The 19,386-nt window shown below is 39.7% G+C and overlaps 1 protein-coding gene across 1 annotated transcript in view; it reads left to right on the top strand.

Annotated features, from left to right (window-relative positions):
* GRIN2B (glutamate ionotropic receptor NMDA type subunit 2B) overlaps window positions 1–19,386 on the top strand; it is a 474,891-nt gene that overhangs the window by 441,676 nt on the left and 13,829 nt on the right. The window contains exons 7-12 of the mRNA XM_075182877.1: window positions 3,683–3,854; window positions 4,634–4,787; window positions 4,900–5,025; window positions 6,695–6,924; window positions 17,619–17,779; window positions 18,174–18,361. Of these exons, the coding sequence (XP_075038978.1) occupies window positions 3,683–3,854; window positions 4,634–4,787; window positions 4,900–5,025; window positions 6,695–6,924; window positions 17,619–17,779; window positions 18,174–18,361 (1,031 nt within the window). The remainder of the gene's footprint in view (window positions 1–3,682; window positions 3,855–4,633; window positions 4,788–4,899; window positions 5,026–6,694; window positions 6,925–17,618; window positions 17,780–18,173; window positions 18,362–19,386) is intronic.

The following is a 19,386-nucleotide window of genomic DNA, read 5'->3' as shown; positions in this document are numbered from 1 at the left end:
GAGCCGCGGCGGTACTCACAGCCGCCGCGGCTCGCATCCTGTCGGTCCCAGCGTCCCGGCCGTCACTATGACGACCGGGACGTCACTTCCTTCCAGCTCCCGACCGTTGCCAAGGCAACGGCCGGGCAGCGTCGCTGCAGCCAGGCACGAATGCGCATTAGGGACTAATAGTTAGATTCAGCCTGTGGCTGAATTAGCAGTCTTTAGCATGCAGGTGTGAGATTCAGGGCTAAGCCCTGATTGGCCTTTTAGTATCTGGCAATTAGTCTGCAACTGTGGCTCTGTTTGTGATTGGCTCTGGGCTGCATTTAAGGCAATGAGGGCTGATGCCTCATTGCCGGTTATAGCGTTCTGTCCTCAGTCCTGCTGCCTGCTTGTACTATCCGTTTAGGTTCCTGCTACCTTAGATTTGACCACCCGTGTTTGACCCCTGCTTGTTATTGGACCTGTGAACCTTCTCTTCTGACCTTGACCTTTTGCCTGGAATTCGGATTTTGCTTTTTTGCCTGTGAGTTTGACCCTTCGCTTGCCCTTGGATATTGCATCTGTGCCTGTGACCTTTTGACCTTGGATTTCTCTTATATACCGTCCACCAATCACCCCTGGGAAACTCCTTTAAGTCCGTATACGCTACTCGACCCTCGGTCGGCCCGCAGCCAAGTCTGTCCCCACCACTAGGGGCTCCAGCGAACACCTGGCCTTCTGAGTAGTTCCCGAGTTTCACTGTACTGACTTGGGAGTTCCTAACAGTGGGTCTGTTTGGTGTGCCATGGTTGGGATTTGGATCGTCGGAGACTATAATGATGGAGCTGCATTGTCTAGGGCTGAAGTGAGTGTTTTGTTATAAAAAAAAGCAGCCTGATTAGGACAGGACAATGCAGTCATTGGAGAAAATAGTTGGTTCAGGGAAAATGAGAAGTGGATTGAGTATTCGGGTTTCATTGTCTATGTGTGGATTTGGGTGCAGGGGAGAGGGCATGAGTTAAGGTGAGGCTGAAGGAAAGGAGGTTGTGGTCGGAGACTGGGAAGGCTATATTGGACAAAATAGAGATGAAGCAGTAGCGGGAAAAGACAAGTTTAAGGGAGTGCCCATCACAGTGGGTGGGAGATGAGGTCCATTGGGAGAGATCAAAGGAGAAAGTAAGTGAAAGAAGTTTAGTGGCAGAAGAGACAGTGGGATTATCAATTGGACTGTTGAAATCGCCAAGTATGAGAGTAGGCATGTTAAAGGATTGAAAATAAGTTAGCCAGGCCACAAAGCTGTCAAGCAATTGGGCAAGTGACCTGGGGAGGGGGTGATTTAATGATAGCAACACAAAGGTGGAGAGGATAAAATAGACAGATAGGGCTAGATTTACTAAGCTGCGGGTTTGAAAAAGTGGGGATGTTGCCTATAGCAGATTCTAGCTATCATTTTGTAGAAGGTACTAAATAAATGAAAGCTAGAATCTCATTGGTTGCTATAGGCAACATCCCCACTTTTTGAAAACCGCAGCTTAGTAAATCTAGCCCATAGTGTGGACTTCAAAGGAGAGGTGAAATACTAATTATTAGTGAAATTCTAATAATGCAGGCTACGCTTTCCAGCAATTGACACACACACAGAGGATAAAAAATTTGTGCTACAGGAAAATTACATATTTGGGTAGTCCTGCCCAATACTGTTTGAGTTTCTTTTTAATGCTTTTATCTCAGAATTGCAAATGTGCCCATATTTGAAATATGAGGGACACATTCAAAGAGAGGATGCATTGTGAGTGCATTTGTTGAACGTCTTACATTTTTCAAGCCTTTGATGGATAGCGACTTTAAATAGCTGCTAATGTAGATGGGGGATGCTTCACTGCTTGACATCCTCAGAGATCTTTTAAAGCTCCAATCTGTTTTTTAACTCTAAGAAATAAGGATGACCTTTGGACCATCTTTTTCACTGTGACTTTATGAAAGAGACTGTTCCCTGTGTTCTGAACACTGGAGAAATCATACTGACAGTTACCGACATGCCCCGTGTCAGGGCTGAGATGTTATCATATCATGAGGCGTATATCAATATGTGAAGTGACAAACAACTTTGTACTGAATTCAGGGCTATCACTTGTACTGTGTATCACCTTCAAAATATCAAAGTTTTCCCATAGGATTTGAAATCTTAATGTTGCCTGAGATATGCATCAGAGATCTTTTATTGTATACATTACAGTAAAATGGTGAGATAGTGGTGGTGTAAGGTGTGATGGGGGGATAAAGAAAGGTTTGCCTGAGATCAGGGGAAAATAATAAAGGAGCAGTTTGAGATATAATACTAGGGATGGTTGTATAGAGTGAGAGAGGCTTAACATGTACATGGTTTAGCTACCTGGAGTTGGAGTTACCTGGAAGATTTTTACAATGACTGCGTCTACTTCTCTCAACAATGAGTTTCCCCTGTCTATTGAGTCGTGGCACTATCTGTCACTGGATGTAAGGAGGTCAGCACATCAGAAAAGTGCATTTACTGGTCATAATTCAGACATATCTCTACAGATAATGCCCCTGCAATTCCATTGCTATTCACAAAAGTGTTAGCAACTATGAAAAAGATACTACCAGTGATTATTTTGTAGATTGAGCCATATATGTTTATTTTCTTATCACCACAATTTAATTGTTATATTATAAAATATCTCCGGAGCAGCTGAATGTTACTCAGCTGTCTGGCGATACTTCATCGCATCTGCGTATGTGTGTCCAGGCTTGTGTGCCAGTTCACACTTGAGCAGTGGAACTGGATGACCTGACTTGTAAAATTTAAAAATGTATTTGAAAAAGCTAAAAAAATTATCTAAAAAATATTATTTTATAATGTTACAAATGGGAACAAAATGTTGTATTTAATAATTTAGTTCTGCCATTGTGATCCTGAGTGCTGCCTCTGTCCTTGTTAGATTGACTAAAGCAACAGAGACCCAGCGACAGGGAGGGCTTGCTAGATAGAGGGCCAGCCTATCTCTGCTGAAAACACCCATTTTCGCCAGAAATAGGGCTTTCCTCTAATTAATAATAAGGCCCATAACGTAAAAATAAATTAGACAGTTTGATGGCTTCCAGCATAATTTGATTAGGTTATTGAGTGACCACTTACTTGTACAGCCGATGAGTGCAGTGTTGTTATGAGGAAAATTAGTTTCCACAGCAGGGCTCTGTGACCCAGCATTAAAGAATAACTGGTAGTATAGCCGTGACTGATGTATAATGGTATTCTGCATGTTCTAACAATGTAAAACGAGCTTACAATATATGTTATAGATACACACTTAATATCTGCTCAACTGGACTCATCTGGGACTGAGTACAGTGGCCCCTTAGGGCAAATTAGCTTTCTTTACACTACTTCAGGTTATGAAAACTTTTACATATATAATTGTGAATATAAAAATATTTTTTCATATTGCATTCATTTTTATATTAGTTATTAGCCCTTTAATAAGGATAGAGTTCCTAAGGATAGAGTATTAGAAAAATTGAAATATAGTCTTAGGCACACAGAGCAATTTAACATGCCTGAAAATAGAAGATCAGTTTCTATGAGCTTGGTGTAGAAAGCACCTTTCCCTGGAAGGCCCTAATAGACATAAAGTTGCTGTGACTTGGCGGTAACATGTTAAATTTTCAAGTCTCATGTTAATCTTGTTTTGATCACTAGGAACCGCACAGAAGAAGGGGGAAATTACATCAAGAGATGCTGCAAGGGTTTCTGTATAGATATCTTGAAGAAAATAGCTAAGACTGTCAAGTTCACCTATGATCTATATCTGGTGACCAACGGCAAGCATGGGAAAAAAATTAATGGCACTTGGAATGGAATGATTGGAGAGGTAAGTTTTTAGTGCATACAAGTTATAACACCAAAATGGCACCAGAAGTAGGAAAGGTGAATAGTAAAGCAAATGACTTTATTCCTCTTAATAACTGATCTCTAAAATTATTGGTATGTAATACAATTTGCAGATTTTTTCCGCTATTTTCAACTTGTCAAATACTACGGCACCAGTGACATCTCAGATGTTCTTGAGAGTCAACTTTCTATACAACTTTCTTAAAATGTTGTCTTCTACCAACGACAACAATAGATGGGGAGCTGTTATAAATGTTGTTTATAATGTCAATGTGTTGTTAATTTAATGTGTTATTAAAAGGCAATTTTGTTTCAGGCTGACCTTCACAAATTGAGTCGCTGGCCATGACACACTGAAATCCATGGACACTCTTCCACTCACCTCTGTTTGTTGTTGAATGCTGCTACTGTCATGACTATACTTTTGTAGTTGTATTGCCATGTGCAGATTGTCCACAGTGTAATCAGTTTTTGTACTCTCGTAAAGCATTTACATTTGCCCATGCTCTTTGTCTTTGGGAGCTATCTGGAAATAACACAGTCACGAGACGTGGATACATTTCACTAACTAGTACATTGTAGGTCCCTACCTCTTCCCACACTTTAATCATAGGTGTGTCTACTAGCAAAACAAGCAGGTGAGACATTCCAGATATGTGCTACCCTGGCAAACCTTTAATTTAAGAAAGGATGATCCTGTGTACTGTGGCATTAAGGTCACACGTGTAACTTTTTTATTTGTATATTCTTTAAACTTAGGTGGTAACCAAACGAGCATATATGGCTGTTGGATCACTTACAATCAATGAGGAGCGTTCAGAAGTAGTGGATTTTTCCGTACCATTCATAGAAACTGGTATTAGTGTCATGGTGTCAAGAAGCAATGGAACTGTCTCTCCCTCTGCATTCCTTGGTAAATTACAGACAATATATTACTGTAGTTATTTCTTCTATCCCACTTCGTTCTCTTTTTCTCCCTGTCCCCTCATTTTTCTTAGCTAAACACTTTGTTATTCTCTCCTTAGAGCCATTCAGTGCTGATGTCTGGGTAATGATGTTTGTGATGCTTCTCATTGTGTCTGCGGTGGCTGTGTTCATATTCGAGTATTTCAGCCCGGTGGGATACAACAGGTGCCTTGCAGATGGTCGAGGTGAGGAGACACAATCTCCATAGAAATCATTCCCATTCTCTTCCAGTAATGATTGTTGATGTTTTTTACTCAATTTTTTTTATTATGTATTTATTTATTGACTGTTTTTTTTTTTTCTGTTTCCGTTTCGTGGAATGCATTTAACTCATAATTTTAATGCATTTCTTGTATCTGCCTTTCTTGTCTGTTTTCTCTGAAGAGGAAATAATTATATGATTAGTAACTCACTACTCTATTATTAAACCACTGTTTATAGAACAAACTGCAAAAACTGCATGTTAATCTATTTATGCAGTTCCTTGTGCACAGGTCAGTATCACCACAAGATTATATACAGAATCTGATTGTTTGCTCAATGTTAATAATCTCATTATCCTTTAGAAAGTTATTTTTAAAGCAGTTAAAGTAGTTCAATGATAGTGCAGTGCAGTGGCGGACAGGGGAGGGCTGGCAAATTTTAGCCCAGGGGGACAAGACTTGACTCAGCAGCCTATTAGGAACAGATTTCCCCCGTGACCCAGCCCAGCCTGCCCCTGGTGGTGGAGCACAGCCTCACTGGGATACATAGCAAAATTTTGGGGAGGGCCTGGTGATTCTAGCCCACCTGTTTCCTGCTTCTCTGCTCAGACACCAACACATGCTCAGAACAGCAAAGCAGGAGCCTTAGGAGGGTGACCTGGCTTTGTTGGGCTCTGTAGTGGCCTTATTCCCTGCCATTGGCATGGAATCGTCTACTGGTAAAGTGCATAGGTTGGAGATTTATGATCACTAACTGGTTTACAAAGTTGTTTCCAAAACATTATGTACAGAATTTTAGCCTATAATGTCGTACAGTAAGATTGAGGTGTACGTGCAATGACTTACAGCTCGGACTTTACACACAGCCTTTTATTACTGATCATCTGGTTGAAAGATGGGCAGCTTACACTGGAAAATTAATGGCTACACACAGAATAACTTTTTAAAGGTTTTTTATGTTTTGTGTGTTATCTTGTGCTGTCATTTACCCCATTCAGGTTCATTGTATTTATTAGGTTTTATATATATTCTATGAAATATTTTCCATCTGAAATACAGGAATTTGATAATTGTCCTATATTTTGCCTCATTGGGTTGTAGGGTTGCCTCTGCTGAAATGCTAGGGCGTAACATCTAAATTTTTTCTCAATGTTCCAGCATGATAAATGATGTAGGATTATGTGGACAATCCTTTAATCTGATTTTTGTGATTTCCCTCATTAAAACTGCTCTACAACCTAGGAGAAAAATTTCCTAAAGTGTCCCTTCACATAGCCAAAACCCCAACGACTGCTACATGCAACTGCTTGTCATGGGGCTCTGCTGGTTGTGTAATACAGAGCCAGCTGCAGGAGGGGTAGGGTTTGAGAGAAAGGACCAATCATAAGCCCCAGTCTCTTGTTAGCGGATTGTGATTGGTCCTTATGCTCACAACCTCTCCCCCCACCTGATTTTTGGCCAGGGCTGTAAGAGAAACTGAGAAACCCTAAGAAAGAAGGCTGCATGGATCAGCCTCTGGGGCTCCAGTTATGTGAAGGTGCAACTTAGGACATTTTTTCCTGTATAAGGTTAGAGCTAGCAGACACTGACAATTTTTACTTTTCAGTGGTGACTTATTATTTCAATGTCATATTTGTTTTTTGACCTACAGAGCCTGGTGGTCCTTCATTCACTATTGGCAAAGCCATTTGGCTTCTCTGGGGCCTGGTGTTTAATAATTCTGTACCTGTGCAGAATCCAAAGGGAACCACAAGTAAGATTATGGTGTCGGTTTGGGCCTTCTTCGCTGTGATCTTTCTGGCCAGTTACACAGCTAACCTTGCTGCCTTTATGATTCAAGAAGAATATGTGGACCAGGTGTCTGGCCTCAGTGATAAAAAGGTATGACACCAGAGAAGAGGGTGGTATGTTACACAACCTTACAATTACTTTTAAATAGTTACATTTAATTTTAAATAGTTAAATAATAGCTACATTTAATTTTGTTTAAGAAAAAAGTGGAACTTAAAGGTTATATCACCGGAACTTTGTATTTCTGTAAAATCTGTTCTGCCACAAGTCTTGCTTTGCATGAAATTTTGCTGCAATTTCGCTCATCTCTATCCAGTACCCCTGTAACTGGATGGTGAAAATACTATACATAATACCCATTTCTTTAAATCCATGACCAGCTTGCCAGAGTTAAACAGTTCATATTTGTCTCTTCTTTGGACAGAATATCTACTTTTAGAATTTTTTTCTGGAAGGCAGATGAAAATTTGTTATTAGAAATTACAGAAGAAAAAATGCTTTCTCAATCTACATCATGTATACTTCAAACAATAAAATAAAGTTTAGCATTTTTTCTGATTATAATAGAAGGAAGTATAGTCAACAGTAAATAAGTAAGAGTAATATAATGAAAGATTTTTAGCTGTATATCTCTACTGTGGAAAATACCTTTTATATTACAGATAATAGAAAAGTAACAAAGGAATCACTTGGATTTAAGCTCTCTGACTAAGGCTTTATTCTCTCATTATAAAGCCATGATAAGTCCTTTAAATGTTTCGGTCCTTTATAATTTTTAATGCACAAATACATGCTTTGGTGATTTCTTACTGCATCTAAAATAAACTCTAGAGAAGGTAGAAATTCCCAAAGGGGAAAGACACAGAATCTTTGGATGGCTGTCAAACTCTGTGCCAAGGGAACTAGAAGTGACAAAGCGTGAACGATGCAGGATACTGGACTTCCTAAAAAGGCTCCTATGAAACCTGACTCATCCCTCAGCTCCAAGAAGCAATGTGGACAGACACGACCTGATGAGACCTTCTGACTCAACGCAGCGGAGATGGAGCGCTCTGCCAGATCCAAATCCTCCCTGACAGATCAGAGCATCTTCAGGCTTATCAGCTCATCGCTGGAGCTGTGGATGCCACACAGTTAGGCTGTAAAATATTGTCAAACGGTTATTTAGGCCAGTGTTTTTCAACTTACTCTTATGCGACAACCTGGAAACTCTGTATTTTGTGTTTGGTTGCCCTACCTTAGCTCACACATATTTCTTTCAGATCTTATCCTCCCTATTTCAACTATTGAAGCCCTCAAATATTCAGCAATAGTACAAAATGTACACCTTAGGTGGGTTTTGGAGCTGAACCCCTGTGAGGTGCAGAAGACAATTTAATGGATGATGTTAACACAGTGTAAAGTGTTATAAGCTCAGTCACAGCCATGTTAATTAGATGCTGTGATATTTATCTGTCTATTCTGCGGGATGCTTTTCGGTATTAATGAAATGGGTCTAAGAAAGTTAATTTGTAATCTCTCTATCTATTGTGTCTAATGTCAGAAGTCTAAGTAATGTTGATGTTAGCTGCTGAAATTGAGGAGAAAATCTACAGTGTCATAAAAAAATAGTGTTACTGTAACTGTATTCTCATGCCATATATCATGATTACATTATTTAAATAACAGGTCAGATGTGTTGTGCACACAAATAACTTGATCCATATAGGTAGAGAAATTGGATTTTATGCAAAAAAATTGTATCACTAACATTTTGCACTTCTACAAAACAACATGTTTCACAGCAAAACTCTTTTCCCACGAAAACTTCACTACAACTTTGTTCATCTTTAAATATAGAGTCCTGTCTCTCCATGACAGCAGAACAGTGAATGGATAACCTGAAATCTTTGTGTTATATATTTGTTGATCAGTGATAAAAAAGCCATCTTTGTTGTCTAATAATTCATGGTATATTCTATAATATATTATTGTGTGTATATGTGTTAATACTAAATAAACACATATAAGAGTCCTTTGGCTAAGACCAAGTGCAATTGTGGCAGAGCTGTTCATGGTACTTTGGTTGGGGGTTGGAATGTGGTGTTGAAAGCTCAGGAATAATGTGCCCCTGGAGTGGTGACCAAGGATGCCATGAATCACAGATACTGCATTGTAGCACGTGATTTTATTGGCACCTAGCTCCTTACACCACTTTCATCTACGCACCACCTGCCTTTTTGCCATGGCCTATTTAACTGGACGGGAATTATTTTTATAATAGCCCAGCCATTAGGCTGGGGTCGTAACCACTCGGCACTTATTTATTTATTTATTAATGACACTTCTTGTTTGTTACTCTAAATTATTTGTTTTACATTTCACGGATTGTTAATTGTGTGGCCTGCATGTTTCTGAAGATCTTGGGAGGACTGTGTGGCCCTGAGGATCCAGCCCCCCTAAACCCATCAATTCCCTCCCTTCCAGGGGGATGGGCAAGTTATCGTGCCCTGGGTGAAGCTTTGGCGGATCCCAGAGGCAAAAGGGGCCCCCTAGCCTTTCGGAAAAGGGGGTCTGAAGACGCTTGTCCCCAAAGGGACATTTTAGGCTTGGGACGGGGATTAGGGTGAAACTCGGCTCAGCAGCCTATTAGGAATATTTTAAAGTAAAAAAAAAATTGCAGGTAGACTAGTGACCAAGCCCAAGGTAGCACACGATGGGACCAGCTGCACCCCAGCCCAGCCAGCTCCTGGGAGGCGGGCACCATATGTTTTTTTTATTATTATTTTTTTAAAAGATTTCTTTTATTAAATTCCAGGAGTCCATGCCGAGATGATTATCATGAGCACAAATCTTTGCTTGAGAGGGGAGAGTATTCCTGCTGAGAGGCGTATCTTTGGCCTGTCCACACAAGAAAGTGAAATCACCTTTACTGCACTGGCCTAAGTTTCCCCTTTCCTCCCATGTATCACCTCTCCATCCTTAAGGAGGGGCAAGTCAGGGATGTGCAACAAGTGTAAAATGAGCAAGGGGCTTAATAATTCTCACACCCCTAAAGAGTTACTTACCAAGGGCAGCACTTTTTTTGTAAAATTGTTTCTTTTTTTGTAGAAATAGAGTGACTGCAACCAGTTTTGTAGAGTATTGCTTAATTTTTACATCACCAGCATGAGAGTTCAATCATTTAGTGGGTAGTTCAGATTCAATGTGCTAGTAGAATTTTTTTAATCTAAATTCCAAAACTGATCATTGACATTTTGGAAAAGTCTGTGTCATATGTGATAATCTTACATCGAGATACCTGTGGTGACTGCTCCAGATAAAAAAAACTGAGGTGCACTGATATAGAGTGGAGAGAGAAAGTGATAAGGGTAGCATGTTTTCCTACATAAGTAAGCATTTGTTTTCCTATGTCTTCAAATATAGATCTCAATTCCCTCTGCTATAATTCAATATCCTATTCCAGAACATATTCTGCATTGATTGTGGCTTTGCTGGGAGAAGATATATCAGAAAATCTCAAGAAGCCTCCGTGCATGATGCTCCCCTGAGACAGCACTGCGAAAGCACAGAGTCAGCATGTCAGTTTAATTGTAACCAATCAGAATCAAAGCTTTATTTTGTCCAATCAAGAGATGCTTTTAGCTACTTCATTATGTAAATTGAACTTGCAAGCACTTAACAATATTTCTCTCCAAAGTCTTCATTTGAAGCACATATCTAAATTACTAATCAGACTCTAGCAGGCACAGGAACTGTCCCAGTTTGTTCTATGACAGTGACCTTAAGGCAAAGGTTTTAATAAGTCCCTTTGTAATTGCCTTCATTCAGTATTAATGCAACAAAATATTGACCTCCTAATGCATATTCTTATTTATTCTCTTACATATTGACAATTCTCAGAGGCTTTTGTATTTACAAAACATCTCATTGTGGTGTACAACAGAAGGATTTTAGAAAGACAATGTTTCTATACATCCTTAAGTTTGTCATGTATAATGAAGTTTTAAAGGTACGACAGCAGACACTTGTTGCTGCTCAATCTACACCAGTACTTTTGTACATGATGTAGTAGTGTTCTACAAAATAATGTTATGTAAAATTCTGGACTAAAAGCAGCACTTTATATGACAAAAATTAGAGATGAGCGAATTAGCAGCAACATTTTCAATGAATCGAGTTTCGCAGTGCCATGTGAATACATTAATATTAAAACCTTACTACTTTTTTAGTTCATGTTTGCTTTTAATTTTGGAGAACAGCTATACCTCTCCCTGTCACAATTTTGCACCCTCAAAAGTTTTTTGCCCCCCTAAAATGTTTGTGCCTTAGGCTGCAGCCTAGTCAGCTTATTGGATAATCAGGCCCTAGTTTTATTACATGTTGCTGTGTTATGTAAAGGTAGATATGTTTGCAGTTTATCAGATAGCGTTGGTGTCAATGAAGGACTGCGCTGAACTGTGGTTAGTAAAGAAACCCAGTAGATCCCGGCTAGAGAACAGGCAGTATGTATGACTTCAGTGTTTTCCTTGAACCAATGGCTGACTGTGTGTTTGTGTGAAAGAGGCAAGTCCACGGGGAAGCCTGTGAGTGAGACTGAACCATCTCTAGCTACAGTAACTGGAACTAGCAGAAGGCTAAGGCGCTAGAGTCTAGAGTTTCTGCTCCCCTCCTCACTAAAAAGGGAAAGACAATGGACCTCATTTAGAGTCGGACCCAAAGTCCGTTTTAGGCGCCTCCAACAAAAAAACACTTTCACGCATGTGCAGAAAGCCCCAAATCCGCATGCATCTTGGACGCAATTAACATTTGCGACAGCTTGCGACTCGCTACGAGAGATTGGGAGGAACGCGGAATTGTGAAGGCGTGACCATGTAAATAAATCCTAGTCGCAGTGAGGCACAGACGCAACATACGTCAAAACAGGGATAAAGCTGTGCGGCAGGAATTAGGTGGCACAAGTGGTTAGCTAACCGCAGGAACTGCTTGCAGCTCGATAGGGTATTAAGAGTGGGACGCAACTAGGGTTGCATGCAACTCGTAATACCCTACTAAACTGCGGCACACATCTACTCCTACACTTCTTAAACGGACTTTGCGTCCTACTCTAAATGAGGTCCAACATGTGCAAACATAACAGCTGTAACAGTAACCATTTCAGAGCACTGTTGATAAATTCATGTAGTAACAGCCCATACCAGTTGTTACTTTGGTAAATCGATACTTCAACTAGTGCGGCTGAAGCAGCAGCCCGTGACTCACAACCTTCCTTGATCATAAACCACAAGTACACCATTGTGAATGTTTGAGTCATTCTAGATATAAACTAGCATAAATAAAAAAAAAATGTGTGTTACCTTTGTGCACTTTAATATATGGTACTTCATGGATGTTGTAATTTGTTTAAATAAACAAACCAATAATTAAACTCATTTGAATGCTGAAAGGATAAGTCTTCATAAAGCCGTCACAAAATATCAATAAAAAGCAATTCAGTATAATTTGTAAGATCACATTGTTTATTGTATAAATTGAAGGAAATTCTTATCATACATGAGTTATTTTATCATACTAACCCGCAGCGTGTTTTATCCTTAAACAGTAACAATAGCAGTGTCACTTCTTGCAAAACCAAGTTGTGTACAATGTTTATGTGCATGTTAAAGATTTTTTTCTTAGTAATTGAAACCTCTAACGCTTACTGATCAAGTATAAGGAATTGACTAGACCTCCTGTTACACAAGAAGTTTACATTTTTACAACATTACATACAGTAACAACGGAGAATGGCCATATTTATTGCTGGTAACAGGTTTTCTAAACCAATTCTTTTTTACTACTTGAGCAAAGGATTGTGGGTTTATCTTTAATGAAATCTTAATTTAATTTCAGCAGAATTTCATGCTTAGGTGGAAAACTGCAGTTTGGCTTTTTCATTGAATAATTTAGTCTTCTACAAGAAATAACCATGACCTAATGTTAAACAATAGCATATGTAGATAAAATACAGAGCAAGGAGACAAAGCCTTAAAACATTTTACCAGTAATTAAACCGTACAAATGTCTCCCATAACACTAGGTAACTTATTCTGGCACCATGTCTATTTATGCATTTAAAACCTTAAAATGTATTTATAACATCCGGTGTAACCAGGGGAGGGCTGGCAGACTTTAGCCTGGGGGCAAGCACACAGCACTGGCCCATAAGTAGCGGCCCATCCTTAAAGGGTGGTTTTTGGTACAATATATATTTATCTATATAAAAAGAGGCTATTTTAGTGTTGCTTAATCCATATATATATTTTTATGCCCAGGCCCAGAGTTGGATGAAGGCTCTGGGGGGCCAGGGCACTTTAGACAGGGTAACCCCCTATGACGTAGCATGGTTATCATTTTAGACAAATACACAGGCAATACTGTGTGCACTACTGTTAGGTGCACACAGTTTTGCCTTCACGAGCAGTACACGGTGAAGCGGGACATACCTGCCAACTGTACTAAACGAGACAGTAACCTAAATTTGGGACTGTCCAACTGTCACCACTTGTGGCTGCTGGTTACTTTAGCACATTTGCTGGTTGTCTGGATCCTGGAATATTGCTGGCCCTATTTGGGAAAAAAAATGGGTACATAAAATTTAGAAAACTCCAACCAGTCCCAGTGTTAAATCAATAGCACCCACATTTTATAATTAGGCCTCCTTCCAGCCACAACATTAAAATAATAGTTTTCACATTTGCTAAATATATCTCTTTCCCTCCAACCAACCCTGGCATTAGATAGCAAACACATTTAATATATAAACCTATTTTCCTCCCTCCAAACAGCCCCAGCAATAATTTAAATAGCATTTACATTTAACAAATATAACCATTTCCCACAACAATCCCAGGCATAAATAATTCATAATCACATTTAATAAATAGACCTCATTCTCCCCAAACAGCTCCACAATCAATTAATAGCTCAACACCCCAGCATTAAATTAAAGGTCCAATTACTCCATCTTAAATTCATAGGACCCACTATTAAATTAAATAGCCCCACCATCACCCCACAAATAAAATAGCACCCAATAATTAGCCCCCACCTGTACTATTCAATTAAATTAATAGCCTACCTCCCACATTATATTAAGACCCCCCCCTCTCACACTCAGACATTACATTCATATACTGGCTCCCACTCACACACACATAATTTAATATACTGGTCCCCTCTCACACACACCAAGACACATACATTCATATACTGGTCCCCTCTCACACACAGAGAAACATACATTCATATACTGGTCCCCTCTCACACACACCCAGACACATACATTCATATACTGGTCCCCTCTCACAGACAGAGACACATAAATTCATATACTGGTCCCCTCTCACCAGAGCTGGATTAAGGCTTTGGGGGGCCCGGGGCACTTAAGACAGTGGGGGCCCTAAGATCTAAAATTAAGGGCATAGTGACACATCCTGCATTACATCACCTACAGCCCACATTATGACACTTACAGCTCTCCCAGAGGGCTCGCCTAGGTTGTCTGCATAAGACAAATCATTGCTTACACAAACTAAAATACTGTACATTAAAACAATCATCAAAACGCCACATTAAAATGGGTATTAGCACCACACATTAAAACTAGCAATGATATCACACAATAAAAATACCATTGATAAAGTACACTAAAACTAGCAATGATACCGCAGGCTAAAACTAGCAATGATACCGCACTTTAAAATAAAATTTATAATGCACATACCATTGATAATGCATCATTGGGCATGGCCAGGCCACCCTCCTACAGACAAAAAACCTGCATTGTTGTGTACACCATTGAATGGTCACCAAAAATTGGGATTGTCCCACTAGAATCACAACATTTCACAGATTTTGCTGCTCTCTCCTACCTGTTCTTCTTACTTTCACCACCTGTGCTGCAGGTTTCTTTAGTTGCAGCTTGTCTGGATCCTGGAATGCTAGGGGCCCTATTTGGAAAAAAAAATGGGTACATTTAGAAAATTACAGCCATCCCCGGCGTTAAATCAGTACCACCCATGAATGGTAATAATTAGGCCTTCCTCCAGCCCCAACATTAAAATAATGGTATTCACATTTAATAAATAAACCTTTTTCCCTCCCTACAAACAGCCCCAGCAATAAATTAATAGTATTTACATTTCAGAAATATACATATTTCCTGCAACCGTCACTGCCATTAAATAATTCATAGGCACATTTAATAAAGGTACCTCATTCTCCCCAAACTCACCCCCACATTCAGTAGCGCCCAAACCACCCCATATTAAATTAATTAATTGTCCCCACTATTGTGCCTCTCTCCCCCCCTTTTTCCTCATGCTGTGTCTCTCACCCTTTATTCTTATACTGTGCCTTTCTCCCCCCTTTTTTCTCATGCTGTGCCTCTCTTCTCCCCATTTTTTCTTTCTGTGTCTCTCTTCTCCCCCTTTTTCCTTACTGTGCCTCTCTTCTCCTCCTTTTTTCCTTACTGTGCTTCTCTTCTCCCCCTTTTTTCCCTACTGTGCCTCTTTTCTCCCCCTTTTTCCTTACTGTGCCTCTCTCCTCCCCCTTTTTCCTTACTGTGCCTCTCTTCTCCCCCTTTTTACCCTACTGTGCCTCTCTTCTCCCCCTTTTTTCCTTACTGTGCCCCTCTTCTCCCCCTTTTTCCCTACTGTGCCTCTCTTCTCCCCCTTTTTCCTTACTGTGCCTCTCTTCTCCCCCTTTTTTTCTTACTATGCCTCTCTTCTCCCCATTTTTTCTTACTGTGTCTCTCTTCTCCCCTTTTTTCCTTACTGTGCCTCTCTTCTCCCCATTTTTTCTTACTGTGTCTATCTTCTCCCCCTTTTTCCTTACTGTGCCTCTCTTCTCCCCATTTTTTCTTACTGTGTCTCTCTTCTCCCCCTTTTTCCTAACTGTGCCTCTCTTCTCCCCCCCCTTTTTTCCTTACTGTGCCTCTTTTCTCCCCCTTTGTCCTTACAGTGCCTCTCTTCTCCCCTTTTTCCTTACTGTGCCTCTCTTCTCCCCCTTTTTTCCTTACTGTGCCTCTTTTCTCCCCCTTTTTCCTCCATAGTGTGCCTTTCTTCTCCCCCTTTTTTTCCTTACTGTGCCTCTCTTCTTTCCTTTTTCCTCATAGTGTGCCTTTTTGCGTTATTCCCTTTTTGTTACTTACCTTTCTATTAGTTTCTTTCTGCTCTTCTCTTCTGTCTTCTTGTTTCTTTCTTGGTCCTCTCCGCGCTGCTCCTCACTGAATGACAGGCGTGACTTGATGAATTCACGCCTGTCATTCAGTGTTAACAGTGCAGAGAGGAAGGAGGAGGGACGCCGGTGCTGCGATCAGGTGAGTAGTGTATCTATTTTTTTATTTTTTTTACTACCCTGCTCCCCCCACCAACGAAGGGAGCCCCGAACCCGCACTGGCCCCTTGTGACACACACATACATTTATATACTGGTCCTCTCTCACACATACAAACACATACATTCATATACTGGCCCCTTCTCAAACACACATCCATCCATATACTGGCCCCTTGTGACACACACATACATTTATATACTGATCCCCTAACATACACACAATAATTTATTATACTGACACAAACACAGTAATAGGCCGATCAGCTCGGCTAATTGATGGAGTCCTAGACAACTGGTAAATTTATTTTATATAGGGAACATTAGTAAACACAGGCTGGCTGACTTGTGTGCCTGAGGTTGTGGCTGTGGGATGTACAATAGCGCAGATTGTGAAAGTTTAGCACAGGCACATACTTAAGCTAAGTAAATGCAAGTAATTGAGGGATGCAGAGCAGATTGAAAGAAGGTGCTTCAGTGTGATTCCATGTTAATTAAGCAGTTAAAATCCCCCCCCCATACTCATCTGGTTCATCGGGGCGCTATTCAGTTCTTCATCTCTTCGCACATGGGACGGCACCTATCATGTGACACTAAGTCAAACAGTTCAGTCGGGTTGGAGATCCGCGCCAGGGCTAATTGGAGAACGTGCCTGGCCAGTCACTATGTACACACCACAGGGACCGGCCCGAATTCATCTTTTTTAGCCCGGCCCGGGAGCCATGTGCCCCCCTGCCCCCCGCTCCAGCCCGCCCCTGGGTGTAACCTGTAGTACTTGTGATGGTAGAGCTGAGATAATCCTGCTCACAGTACAGCCTCTAGTCTATATACCTCTAATTTATTCTGCCACAAAGAGACAATTCAATCCTCACTGTCCCCACAGGTTTTAAATTAAATTAACTTTCTTTCTCTATATTATATTGACTGCCATAATAGGCACTAATATTTGTTTTGCTTGTTTATTTTATTATCATATGAGCTGCACGCCATGTAAAAAGTATTACGATTCAAGTGTTTATTAGAAGAAATATGTAAGTCTTTGTGAAGGGTGAAGCAAAAGAATATCATGGCTAGTTCTTAGTACCCTACAAGACATCAGGGGATAAATGTATCAAGCTGAGAGTTTTCCGGCGGGTTTGTAAAGTGGAGATGTTGCCTATAGCAACCAATCACATTCTAGCTATAATGTTGTAGAATGTACTAAATAAATGATAGCTAGAATCTGATTGTTTTTTCAAACACGCCAGAAAACTCTCAGCTTGATACATTTGCCCCCAGATCTTGTAATTAATGATAGCCTTTTTAGAATTTGAGGCATGTTTTCAGCAAGGTAAACATAGAAATATAATTGCTGGATTTATGTAAATATTTGTTTTCATTCCCTCTTTTGTTATTGTTAAAGACTGAACTTTTCTCAATTGATTTCAGTTTCAAAGACCCAATGACTTTTCTCCAGCCTTCCGATTTGGTACTGTACCCAACGGCAGCACAGAAAGAAACATTCGTAACAACTACCTCGAGATGCATACATACATGGTGAAATTTAACCAACGGTCAGTGCAAGATGCCCTACTTTCTTTAAAAACTGGGTAAGTTGTGTACCAGAATGAAACATGGCCAGGAGCTGATGTCTAATTAGGGCTTTTGTGGGTCTGGATATTAAGGCTATTGTGGGCTTATTATGACCACTGAAGCGTTTTAACATGTCTGACTTTCCCCAAAATCTATTACTAATTCTAAATACAATGCACTGACAACAACATTTTGAATGCAGCCATCTAGTCAACTTAAATGCTAGCTTCATTAATTAAATAAACAATATAGTTTTCATATTTTATGTGAAGTTAACGCCATTCTCATAATTTTTTATTGGCTAAGGTTCTGTAAGCAAGAAAATGTTGCCTTCTAGTAAATCTACTGCATAATGTTTTTATTGTTGTTTAATTGTGTTGCAATTAATTGTTACCTCTATTCATGTTATAGTAAATTGGATGCCTTTATTTATGATGCTGCTGTGCTTAACTACATGGCGGGAAGGGACGAAGGCTGTAAGCTGGTAACCATCGGTAGTGGCAAAGTCTTTGCCTCCACTGGCTACGGCATTGCTATCCAGAAGGATTCTGGCTGGAAAAGACAAATTGATCTGGCAATTCTGCAACTGTTTGGTGATGGTATGTAATGTTTCAATGCTGATTAAAAATAAAATATGAAAATGAGCCTAAATAGTTATTTTCTTAGTTATAATAATTTTTTCTGTATAAATAGTAAAAAAAATTTACATTAAAAAACTACAAATCCCTTTTACTATATTAATACCATCTGTTCAACTTGAAATATTAGAATATTTTGCAGTCTTTGTCTGCAACATTGGAAGCCTCACTTCCTGATTTCACATGAATCGGCATTTAAGTATAATGTTTTATTCAAGTGAACCTTTTGCCAAAAGTTGTTTTTCTTCATTAAATTCCAGTTGTATTATTCTGGCACAAATGCTACAATATCGGCCATTTGTAACATTATCATCTTGTGTGCAGCCACAAAGCAAGTATGATACCTGATAATGATCCTATCAAAATGAATTCCATTACTCAATAGGATTATTATTATGTGTTGGTAGATGCAGCTGGGAGATGACCATTGTTGGCTTGTGTGAGGTCATCATCTAGCACCTCGGTTGAGCTAGTCCTTCATGGCCATATTAAACATTGATCCTGTTACTCAGCACTTGAGTGTGAGACCAGTTTTAGGTAGTAAATGTCTGCAAAGTAGAATGAGGAGACTGATGATGGTAAAGGCACAATGCTAAAATTGATGGGTAGTGTGTAAACTTTAATGTAGTATACTGTTGAGTCCCTAATATTAACAAATATGTCCACCTTTTATGAACTTTACGTCATTTAATTGAAGCTTAATGGTTAGTTTTGGTTATTGAAGTGCTTGCTTGTCTTCTTTAGATTATTACATTTTTTAGTAGAGTATATCTAACAGTTACCTGCCTTTAGAAATACTTCTGCTCTTCCTTGAAATTAAGCATATTTTCCCACTATGGCCAACACCACTAATGACAGGTCATTATGAGGATTCAAAACCCCCTTAGAAGTAACTTTCTACTGATTTAAAGACGATGATCAGGGGTCCAATAATTAAAAAAAATTGGGTCTATTAAGTGATACTAGAGAAACCCAACAGTAATTGC

Source organism: Mixophyes fleayi, chromosome 8, assembly GCF_038048845.1.
Source record: "Mixophyes fleayi isolate aMixFle1 chromosome 8, aMixFle1.hap1, whole genome shotgun sequence".
NCBI lineage: Eukaryota > Metazoa > Chordata > Amphibia > Anura > Limnodynastidae > Mixophyes > Mixophyes fleayi.
The sequence above is the reverse complement of the archived record's forward strand: the minus strand, read 5'-3'. Positions and strand labels throughout refer to the sequence as shown.